We start from the raw sequence: 11,731 nt of genomic DNA, 5'->3' as shown, positions 1-11,731 counted from the left end.
CAACGTTGTTACTGTATTATTTTTCACTATTATCTTACAAAACAGTGGGCCAGGTGTTGAGAAACAGTCAATCATCCCTAGTGATGAAAGCGCAACAAGGCTTAAACCAGCAGTGTCAGCACTGCTCCCAATCCCACGGTTTCAGCTGTCACAGCTTCTCCTACTCCGCTAATGGCTTTATGTTGCAGACATAAAGCAGAAGAAACAGGGAGAAGAGAGAGAGGGTTTGTTAAGGAATGAGCTTCAGCCATTAGCACCGATCCTCAGACTGGCACACTACCTTGCAGACACACATTGGGTGCAACAAGGGAGTGGATATCTGTTTGTGTGAGTGGAGTAGATTGAAGTGTGCCATGGGTGGGTGTATGTACATATGTGCATTTATATCAGTGGATGTGTGTCCACAAACTCTGAAATTCAAATGTATGTGAAAATCCATTACAGACAGACTTCCCATCCTTATTACAGATGTGGCGATATTGAACCTGCTCAATTCATCAGCTATATACTTCTCTGTGGTAAAAAAAGGTGTCTGTATGTGTTAGTGAGTGATGGGTGGGTAAACAACAAAGCAACACTCATAAGAGAAACAAATCCTTTGAAGTTGTTCAGATTTCAGAGGGTTTAAATACCATCTGGAGATTGACAGTCATTTTCTCTATTTTATACAGTCAGCTCATTTCAGTGGCACTTCATTCATCCTTTGTTGTCCCACCTTCCCAACCTTCCTTTATCTGGCTCTCTCCCTGGAGCCTGTGATACAATCGATGGGCCTGGACAACTCTCAGGGCCGTTATCCTTGACGGCTGACAGAATAGGTTTCTACACGTGGCCTTGATGTGTGTCAGGAAAGACTCAGGTGTGTGCTTTGCAGACTGATGTGATTAAATAAATACAAGAAAAAGATAGAGTGAGGGAAAAATGTTGACATGTTCATTTTTACATTAATAATCCTATAAAACTTCAATGGAGCACCACTCATTTTACATTTTTCAACCTTTCTATTGAAGCAAATTTTCTACATAGAATTCTCCATAATGCTCACTCACCTTCAGTTTCTACTCTCTAAATGTGGTACATCCAAACTTTACAAGCTTGAAATCCCCATTTTGTGGTTCCCTGTCTAAAGCAGCATTTAGGTCACCTTAAGTGACTCATTACATGACAGAGAACTACAAACAACTTCTGATTTAATGACTTTTTTGATTAAAAAAGGGAAAAGCAACACACGAAAAAAAGGTTAGATGTTGTTGTTGAGATAAACACATTGATTGTACCTTGTTTATCAGTTTGACATAACTTTTTTGAAGGATATACCACCACAGTATATCTTTTGATTTTCCAACTACCATTGACTCAATATACTTAGCAGAGAATTTTATTCTCCTTTCAATAATTCAATTTATCATCGAAAAATGACCTTGATTGATGCGTTTAGAGCGTTTGTTTGCAATTTCACTTTTAAAAATGTGAGCTTTAAAAGACGGGAGCTTTCCCTTGCAGCTGCGAAAACTACAACCATTGTCATGCAGTAAAGAAGCAATATAAATGTTATAGCTGGGACGAAACCAGTGGATTTCCAGGTGGTGAAAAAATGATCCTCTACCCAAGGGGCCAGGAGATCTCAGTGCATTTTGTATGTTGCCATGGCAAGAAAACAAGCAAATCAGCAAAAAAGTCCCAAACGGCTTTTTGGATACTGACCTTCTATGTTGTAAGAGGTCACTAGTAAGGGTGTGACGAGATCTCGTTTAACGAGATCTCGCGAGATTAACGTGACAAGATTTCTCGTTGAGGTGAAAAGTTGTCTCGTGAGGCAATGTGATGTCAGCGTGATGGAGCGTGAAATTACTATTGAAGATCCCCCTGCCACTTTTAAATCATTTGTGTGGCAACATTTTGGTTTTCCTGCGGAAATGATAAACGGCGAAAGAGTGACAGACAAGACGAACACAATATGTAAACATTGTAAGAAAAAAATGCCGTATACCGCGGCACACAAGCACTATGCAAAAACATCTACAGCACCACCACAGGTCTCTACTTTCAAAATGCACCTAAATTGTTTTGCATTTTGTGATTTTTCAGTTGAATAAAAAAACTATTTTCCATTCATATATTTCATCGAGGATTTCTTTAAAAAAAAATTAAAAATCTCGTCTCGTTCTCGTGAACCCAATCTCGTGATGTGTCTCGTCTTGTGGAGTAAGCGTCTCGTCACACCCCTAGTCACTAGTACTCTTTCTCTCTCTCAGGTTATGTAAGGCAAATCAGGGTTAATGCCCAAACATTACAGATGCCAGGCCACTTCTTTTAAATACCTTGCAGACAACTGAAGCAATGACATATCCACTCACACTTTGTGCTTGCATCAACACACACATACACGCATGCACACATTCAGTCTCAGAGTCTCAGAGACACATGTACACTTACCACTCACCACACACACCTCCACCCTCCTGCAGTGGCATTTGAAGGACAGGGTGCCTGCAGGGAAAGCTGGTTTTGAAAGGTTAGATGAGGTGGACGGCTCGCTGGTTGGGGGTGTGAGGTAAACAACACCTCGGAGTTCAGCGTGCATGCCTAATGTGCTCTCTCGCACTGGCAGCTCTGCTGACAAGCTGTCTGGCGAAGTCTCCTGCTCCTGCAGCATCTCACTACCTGTGTCTCTTACACTGTTTTCTGGCTTCAAACTGTCCAGATGTCCACCTAAACTCTGTATACTTTTGTGTCCCTGTCCTGTCACTGGCTAGACTCTTGACTAAACCTCTTTTTTTCTGTATTCTAATATCAGATACTTAATAATTTATAGTTAAATAACAGATGTAAAGATGAAGACTGAACAGCAGCTTTTACTTACCCACAAGTGTAATGTGTGTTGAAAGGAAAAAAGTTATTTGTGGCTCCAGCTCATCATGTGGTAGTGGTTTCATAGCAGCAGTCAAAAAACATTGGGGCATTCCCTTAAACTTTGTACAATTTTATGAAAAGCATACTAATGATATAATCATGGTGACTGGCAGCAATGCACACATGCAGCTCAAAATACAAAGCTATGTACAAATGTGAATTGTACACTTTTAAGATGTATTCAGACTGAAGGCAAAGCAAATTTAGGAGTTGGCACGATTGCATACAAATTCAATGTAGGCTATTGTATTTATATTGTACTTCATAAACATATAGAGACTTGAGGGAAGTAACAGAAAAAAACTTCAGTTCCTGGTAAATCAGTCTCAGATTTTCTATTACTCATGCGGTGTGCACGCAAGCACGCACGCACGCTTGCAACGCACACACATTGTTAGGTAGTTAAAGCTAACATCTGGAGTGTGGGTGCATTGGCTGTATGTAGCTTATAAACACTCCAGCTGTCCAATTTGTGCGAATAAAGCTGGGTGAAAACTTGCTCTGAGCACAATCTGAGCACACCTTTACAGCTATCTTTAAAAAGTTACCAGTGGTTTATACTCCCCGACCTGAGTTCAATAACCTCATTTGTTATTGTCGTCCAACTGCAGCCTATCTCTCTACCGATCGGTCTCTGAGAGGGCAGAGGTGCAATCTGATTGGTTCAGACAAGTAATGAATACTGTTGTGTTCTGAGGAGATACAAATCACATTGACATCATTTACTCAGGGCATACACATAGAACATTTATTGCTGCGTAGTTAGGCTTTACCCTTTGATGCAATCTTCATTGACACATGGATTTGTCTCAGAAAGACAGGAGGATATATCTTTGAAGCTAAAACAGCCCTTTGTTGCTTCATGTTTTCCATCTTCAACCTTTAACCTCAGGTATCCTTACTGACAAAAAGGTAAATTCAGGAGAAGGATATCACTTCACCTGAAGTCATAAACATACACACATACAAGAACACACACACACACATGCACACACACACACACGCACACACACACAAACACACGCACGCACACACGCATACACCCATAAACCCACACACAACTTTCTTTACAATCAATCATTAATATCCAACACCATGTGATTAAACATAGTCATCAAAGTGATTTTGCATGATAAAAAAGTCAAACCCTCAGATTTCCTAACATCATCTTTTAAAAATTAAAAAGTACGGTAATGATAAAAACACAGGGGATACAATAGTCAACTTCTAGAAATCATACTTAAAGATGAGCATTTTATTTTTGGATGAAGTAGTTAATCAAGTGGCAAAAGCCAAAATAAGATTGCATTAAAATATGCAAAGTTTTGTTCATTGTTAATGTCAGCTGAATATAAAACTGGTGTGTGTGTTTGTGTGTGTGTGTGTGTGTGTGTGTGTGTGTGTGTGTATGTATGGTTGCTACAACATACTGTATGTGTGAACAGATCGGGAAGAGAAGATGAGTGCATCAGGATGTAATTTCAAGAAAAAGCATACTGTATTGCAATCCCAGAACCATGCTTAAGGAACACTAATGTGTCAATAATCGATATCTTGTGGTGTAATTCTCAAATTAAAGTTTTCATAGAGATGGTTTACACTATTGATGGTTTTTAGCATAGGAGGCAAAAAGCAAACAAAGTTCCCTGTGTGCAGCCAGCAGGAATGTCTATGAGCTTGAAAGATCCTCATGTGCTGAGTGAATATGGCTCTTCTCATCTCTGGTTGTACCATAGGACTCCAACATTTGAAAAAAAAAAATCATGAGAAAACAGTGTTCCCAAAGAGAAATTTGCTGGAGGGAACAATCACTTCAGCACACAAAAGTTTGTTCTAAATTTTTTGCTTCGTTGTTTTATACACTGTCCACACCTTAAAAAATGTTATAAAACTGGAAGCTGCTGGCAGACAAAAAAGTCCTGGACAACAAGTCAAAGAGATCGTATGGACTGAATGAAATAGGGACAAAGTAATGGCAACACTTGCATGTGCCTATCGCTTTTCTACAAAAATAGTGGGATAGAAATCACATGGTTATCACCCAACATTGACATCTTGATACACTTCTGTATACAGATAATAAAAAATAAAAAAACTTGGTTAAATGCAATTCCATCATGCAGTCAGGTCCCTTGCAACTATTGTGGGTTTGTCCATTCATCACAGATCCTTAAGCATGGTGGGAGGAAGTGGTTTTAAAAGGAGTGTGCTTGAAGTCTCACTTTATTTATAAGTAGCTGTGAACCATGTTTTGGTGCACACACAAGGCTGCCCCATGCACACATCTTTGTTTCTTCTGATGGGGTTTGTAAAGCTCTATCCAACCTAGCTCTTTTTCATACTCATTTCTTCATTTCTGAATGAATGACAGATGCTGGAGATAGAAATAAAAAAGAACCAATTTCACAAATCACTCCATGCACGTTTTACCTCCACAATCTATCAATTTCTTTTCATTTTCTGCTGCTACTCAAGACTCAGTTGACAGAGGCACAGCGCTTTGATCAAAAATACCTATCTCCTGTTTCAAAAATGCAGAGGTATGGTGAAGCGATAAGAGTTACTTAATTCATGCCTTGGATGGACCTGAGCCAGTGCTCTCACACACATACTATGAGCACAAACTCTTGAACTCTCCTCTACCTTGCATTTTACTCTGAACTCAGCAGAAGGTCCTGTGCCAGAGTGAGTAGGACCTGTGTTGTTTCCGTCTGCCAGAACAGATGGACATTAGATCCGCTTTCTGCTTTCCGAGCCAAACAAATGACATGCCTTCTCCTTTCCCATCCTTCCTACCACCATTCCGTGCCTCCTCCCACTTACTCGCAGCACTGCCTCTGAGACAAAAACGATTCAAAACAGTCTCAGTTGGCATGTATAGCTATTTCAGTTTGGGTACTTGTATTTTTGCATTTCCAACCTCAGTGACCTAAGCCGACACGGAGAAAAGGAAACAGTAGAGCAACAACACTCTTTCTTGTGTCTTTTAAGATTTAGGTATTTTGTCTCTACTCCTATTGACTCCCTGATATGAATGAGCCTCATGGCCTTCCAATGTGAGCAGAACCATCCATGTCCTCCTCTTCAGTTACAGCCCCTATGAGTGTTTAAGGATTTGTCTTCAGCCCTTAACTCTGCAGGCCACTTCCTCACCAGCTGTCTATACCCAAGACCACTCCCCTAGCTAGCAGAAAATAGGACATGGGCTCACAAATGTATCGAAAAGGGTTGAGGGGGCAAGATGAGGGTTTGGATTTGGAATACAGGACATCATGTGTCATCAAGCCTCTCTCTCACTGATGGAAGCAGAGAGAGTGAGAGGGACAGCTATGGGTTAAGATCCAAGGAATGGAGAGACAAAGAAAGAGTGGGCAGGTTTCATCTGTTTTTCCGAAGAGGCCCTACTGTTGTTTGGCTTGAGCTCTTTCCTTTAAACCCTTGCTCGCCATCTCCTATTTCCACCCTTCCTTCTCCTCTCCTTGTATCAACTAATACCCCTGTCCAGGGGTTGGCCAAGAAGCCTTGGGGGTCCATAACCTCCAAGCCCAGAATCTCCCTGCGGCTCTCCCTGCCCCGGGATGACAGCAGCATCCCCCCTTGGTCCAGGCTGCCTGTGCTGTTGCACTTCTTTACTGCTCCTCCCGGGTGCACCAGGGAGCTGGGCGACAGCAGTGATGTCAGCGACAAGCTGCTTAGTGTCTCTGACAAGTGTTCACTGTTGCCCGCTTGACTGGAGCCACAGCCACCAATTGACGATCCAATACCTATGCCCAGGTCCTCGTCCGAAGGGTCAATTGAGTCGTCACGGGTGTAGCCCGGGCTGGTGCTTCCTCTGCCACTGCTTTGGCTCCGCTGGTGGCCCCTGGTGGCCTGGAGGGTGAGGGCTGATGAGGGGCTTGGCCTTGGTCTCTGGGTCTGAACTGGGGAAGAAAAGGCAGTGTCATCTTCAGGCAGCGGGAGCGGGCACACAAGTGGCAAGGGAGCTGACGACAAAGGCAGCTCCAAGTTCTGAGGTGGAGAGATGCTGAAGCTCAGTCCCTCTTCCAAGGTGGTCTGGAGGCTTCCCTCAGAGCTGCCTGTAGCAAGGGATGAGTCACTATGGGATGGACACTGAAGACAGAAGGGAGAAAGGGGAGAAAGCACATGAATCCAACTCTTTTTCAAAAAACTAATATAATATAATAATATTTACATTATAATATAATAATTTTCCCCACTTCTCCCCAAAACCCATTTTCATTCTGATCATTTCATACTTCATACATAATTTCAATTTATCATTTGTTGTTGGTGAACAGACATCAGGCCATGATCCGGATAAGCGCAAATATTAATCTGCTTTTTCTTTTTAATCTAATGACTTTCTCAAGCCCCTACCTACAATAAAATCTTACAAGCACTATTTTGCACCTCTCCTCCCCTCCCCTTACCTGTGTACAGAGCATCTTGCTATGGGCTCCTGGGGAGCGGAGCGAAGCCCAGGAGTCTGGGGAGGTCAGTCTAAGGCCCCTCGACAACCGTAAGCTCCTACTGCGGGGAGGTGCTGGGATGGCTGCTCCTGCAGGGTGGAAGAACTCTGCAGGCAGATGGAAGAGAGGAGAAATGCCACTGGCTGCTTTTTCTCTTTTGTTTCTTTCCTGGTTGCTGCTGCTGGAAAGGGCACCTTGAGGAGGGAGTAAACTTTTGAACTACTCATCTGAATAATGTGTATGTATATCTATATTAATCAAGCTACAGCAGCAGCTTCATATACTGCATATTGTGTAAACACACACACATATATATATATATATATATATATATATATGTATTACGCAATACACTAGCAAGATAATAGCTACTAAGTCAGCAAGCCCAACACTTGCAGGTGGATTTCGTGAGTGAATCCCTTTCTCCCTACATGCTTTAAAATGCTTTCTTTCTGTGGGGCCTATTGTTGCTCTGCAGGGTGGCAGGATAACGCATCAATTGTTAACTGACAGATTTTAGGTATAAGTCGATGTTTAAAGTTGATTTTTTTTTAAACTTTTGTAACGGTTGTTTGGTGAATGTTCATTGGAACTGACTGAATGCATTTCCCATTGGGATTACTAAAGTGTCTGAATTTCTGAAGTGTAATGAGTAGTTTGGTGATGACTATATGCTTTGTGACGCCATTTGGTTAAATGCTTTCAACTGTGGCAGGGCCTTTCTCTGTACAGTTTGATTGTTCTCCCTGTGTTATGGAGATTTACTTGTTTGCAATTACAAAAAAAAAAATTAAATTAACAACTCATTAATAAATTCCTTTGAAATTCAGTCTGGTAGTAAAGTAACTATACTTTATCTGGTTGTACTCACCAGGGCTACAGTGAAGTGAACGCATATATGGTTGCATCTCCATCTCCTGTAGTGCAGTCTCTACCTCACTGCCAGTGTTCAGGGCCAGACAGGGCTGGCCCAACCCCTGCACCTGACTCTGCACCACGGTTTGAGTCTGGTGGCCTCCTGCGTGACTCCCTCCACCTCCAGCCTCCTCAGAGCTGCGGGAGTCACTGCTGCACCGTCCCTGGAAGAAAACAGATGATCTGACATTGAAGAAAATGTCCTCTTTAAAAAAAAAAAAAATCTCCAGGATATATTAATCATGTAAGTGTGTGGAAGTTAATTTAAAAAGAAGCTATACTAGACATCTAGGGAATGACAGATTTTTTATGATTGTTTTTTATTGATTGCTTGGACTTGTGTGCTGAAAAAAAAGCTTACAACAAATTAACAGTTAAAAACGTACATCAACCTCTTACTTCTCAAGAGGACAACTCAAGTTTAGGACTAGTATTACATTTTGTAAAAATGACAAATCCTGGACCAAGCCTCATAGAAAATGAAAGCAGAAAAAGCAGCCTCTCTGGCATCCTGCTGATATCAAACATGGTCTCTGATTCACATCATCCCTTGGGCTTTTCATTAAAGTGCTTGTGAAGGGTGAGGACTGATTATGAGCTGAAAGAGCCTGTTATTGTGATGTTAATGTTACATATTGTAACAATAAACGTTTACTTAGAAACATGTCAGTGTGTGTGTGATGGCTGCAACAGCTGGAAGCAGGAATCAGTAGGTAGATTAAAACAGGAGTTCAGCTTTGTAAGCTCCTACCTTGTACGTTTTAATTATCATCATGTAGGTACTGCAGAATCATTTGTGCACGTTTGAATGCGTGTGTCCGCTTTTGTTCTTCCACCAGCATATTTTATTTGGTCATTCAGTCCTAGCCCCTGAATGCCCCCCATTCAAACAGGCAGCCACCCACACCCATAGAAGCCTCACAACCGTGGCACACATTGCTCAGTGCCACACACACATTTGTATTTACCAAACACAGTTTGGCAAATTAAATCCCTAACCCTAGATCCTTTCTCACCTTTTCTCTTTCCCTCTTACTCGCTCCCTCTTTTTACCTCCCTCCTCTAATGAACAGTGGTTCACAGCCATGCTTGGTAGTTGCAGGCTTATCTGGCTATCCAGAACCAAGGAGCATTACCTCATTACAGTGGAGGATATCTAGGAAGGACAGATGATAAGGGATGGAGATAGAGGGGCTGGAGGGAGGTGAGGAAGTGTGCAATTACCAGAGGGGTAACACGGATAAAGTAGGAAGTAAGCACGAAAGGGGGAGAGAGGGAGGGATGAGAGCCACCCAGGATAGCAACTATAGGAAGAGCGTTTGTTTTATTCATGAGAAGAGATTGTGGATTCTTCAAAGACAATACTGATACACAGAGAACACAGAGAAAAAGTGATTACGGAATCTTGAGGATCTAAGGATTGTATCTGTAATTCACAAGAGAGCCTACTGTACAGCATAGCCATGACAAATATTTTATAATGCTTGAAGTTGACAATGAATCCATGGTGCAATTGGTATTATAGTGGTCACTGAATCTTTTTCTTTCTCTAAAGCCTTTTTATTCTGAACAAAAAAGGGTAATTACCCTGGTAATGACATTAAACCAAGTGTTCACACCCAGGCCCTCTGTCGCACATTCACTATTTACTATCTTACTGGGAGGATCATCATTTCATTTCATTTGGAATGAGCAGCATGAAGACCAACTAGTGGGTGAAGAATATATTTGTAAATTGCACATTATAACCATTGATCAACGCTCAGATCCAACTTGCACACACAGTACCTTTTACTATGGCCTCACAGCAAATGAGTTGTCTTAGGGATAAGGGCATATGTATATCAGTACTGCACATTTGTACTCCATATGTTTCAACACTTTAAAGAGATGTATTTTTTTTCTTTTTTGAAGTGTAGATCCTAATCTTCCCACCACATCCCTCCTCACTCTGCTCATACTGTACCCACCTTGCCTTCCCTCACCAGCAGCTGGTAGGCAATATGTTCGTCTAGGCTGAGGTCATCTAGGTTGGGGGATGAGGACTTGTCTGACAGTTGCTCTGACTTCAGCGATGCCTGCTCAATCTCTGCCATTTTGATCTGCTACAAAAATGTACCTCTGTTATTCATGTTTTACAACAAGAAGGGATACGGAATAGGAACAGCAAACCTTTCAGACTTACTGAATGAATGGAACATTGTCTCAGAAGTGCTAAACGTAATGCATGGTTCATTCTTGGGATCACAATAACCATAACTGACCTCAGTATCTTTGTATACATATATTTAACAATCCTTTGAAGATGTCTCTCATGATTCCTTCATTTATATAGTACATCTCCTAAAGGCTGACATGAGCTACACAGACAAGATAAATAAAACCTCTGCCAAGTTTCGATATGCTTCACCAGATGTTGACAATTCAAAGTAGCCAAAATGCCATGGCACCTGTCTGTAAAGAGAGCAGGGTGAGAGATTTCAAGAAGTAACAACATTGCTTTGTCATTATTAATTGAACAAAATACAGTATGTAAAGGGAGAAGCTGAATGGGAGGTGAGAGTCAAATACCCAAGCAGTGCGTCCACAGCAGGTGTATATGTGCATGTTTTTAGGTGTGCCCCTGCAGTCTCTGCATGTATTTGTAAGCAAAAGTGAAGAGATGTCTTTATCCATCAGGAGTGAAATTGTAGATGAACCAGAACCTTAGCCTGGTTGACACCGGACCCTTCTCAGTTGTAACTGAGAGTGGGTCTGGGCAAGCTTCATTCACAGCCCGTTTCCAAAAGGGGCGTCAACAACCGCTGGTGCTCAAAGGCCTCTGGGCGCAATTGGAGGGTCCTTCAACCAATCAGACAATTTGGAATAATTGGAAATGGGCTTGAATGGGCTGTCGGCCAGACTGACTTGCAGAGCAATTTGCCGGAAGTTCGTCAGGGTTTTCCCAGGCTACCAGAACCTCACAATTCTGCCCCTATAGCCAACTGAGTATGTTTTTCAACCACTGTACATTACAATGCTGTTGCTTTGAGTAATGGTTTCTGATAGTCCTTGTTGTACAGAAATCCTAAAGACACAGCATTACCAAACGCAGAATAGTTGGGAAATGACAACAAATACTCCAACTGTTACTAATCTCTCAATCGCATTTCTTCCAATACTCTCTCCAGCTAAGTTTGTTTCATCATGTAAGCTAGCCCATGTCACTATCGAATTGGTTTCAAATGATCGCTGCATGATTCTCGTGTGAACTGAAGCTAATCAGGGTGACTTTCTTCCCTACCCTTCACCTTGCAGCACTTTTTGCACACAATTTCAAAACATACTGCAGTTGTTCAGTGAGCTGGAGAGGAATTTCAGGGTTCTGGGGGTGCTATGATGCGCACAAGCAGTATTTCTTTAAAGAGACAGAGCAACACATATCCAGAGAGACG

General features: G+C 41.8%; 1 protein-coding gene and 1 long non-coding RNA gene across 5 annotated transcripts in view; one reads left to right on the top strand and one right to left on the bottom strand.

Annotated features, from left to right (window-relative positions):
- Nucleotides 1–2,970: 2,970 nt before the first annotated feature.
- Nucleotides 2,971–11,731, bottom strand: part of cacna1ia (calcium voltage-gated channel subunit alpha1 Ia) — a 70,752-nt gene continuing 61,991 nt past the window's right edge. For 2 of the 4 annotated variants that reach the window (XM_034893603.1, XM_034893607.1), the window contains 4 exons: nucleotides 10,268–10,399; nucleotides 8,254–8,461; nucleotides 7,344–7,576; nucleotides 2,971–7,023 (listed from right to left, as the gene is read on the bottom strand). In XM_034893603.1, coding sequence (XP_034749494.1) covers nucleotides 6,292–7,023; nucleotides 7,344–7,576; nucleotides 8,254–8,461; nucleotides 10,268–10,399 — 1,305 coding nt within the window. In that variant the 3' untranslated portion in view covers nucleotides 2,971–6,291. Of the gene's footprint in view, nucleotides 7,024–7,343; nucleotides 7,577–8,253; nucleotides 8,462–10,267; nucleotides 10,403–11,731 lie in introns of all 4 variants that reach the window. The other 2 variants (XM_034893604.1, XM_034893606.1) reach the window with 2 other exon arrangements.
- LOC117957687 lies at nucleotides 8,487–11,135 on the top strand. Its single transcript, XR_004659561.1, has 3 exons — nucleotides 8,487–8,497; nucleotides 9,921–9,927; nucleotides 11,000–11,135. It is a non-coding gene; the product is annotated as an uncharacterized LOC117957687 (long non-coding RNA).

The sequence above is a fragment of the Etheostoma cragini genome, chromosome 15, assembly GCF_013103735.1.
Source record: "Etheostoma cragini isolate CJK2018 chromosome 15, CSU_Ecrag_1.0, whole genome shotgun sequence".
Lineage (NCBI taxonomy): Eukaryota > Metazoa > Chordata > Actinopteri > Perciformes > Percidae > Etheostoma > Etheostoma cragini.
Note: the sequence above shows the minus strand (reverse complement) of the source record. Positions and strands in the feature narration are given on the sequence as shown.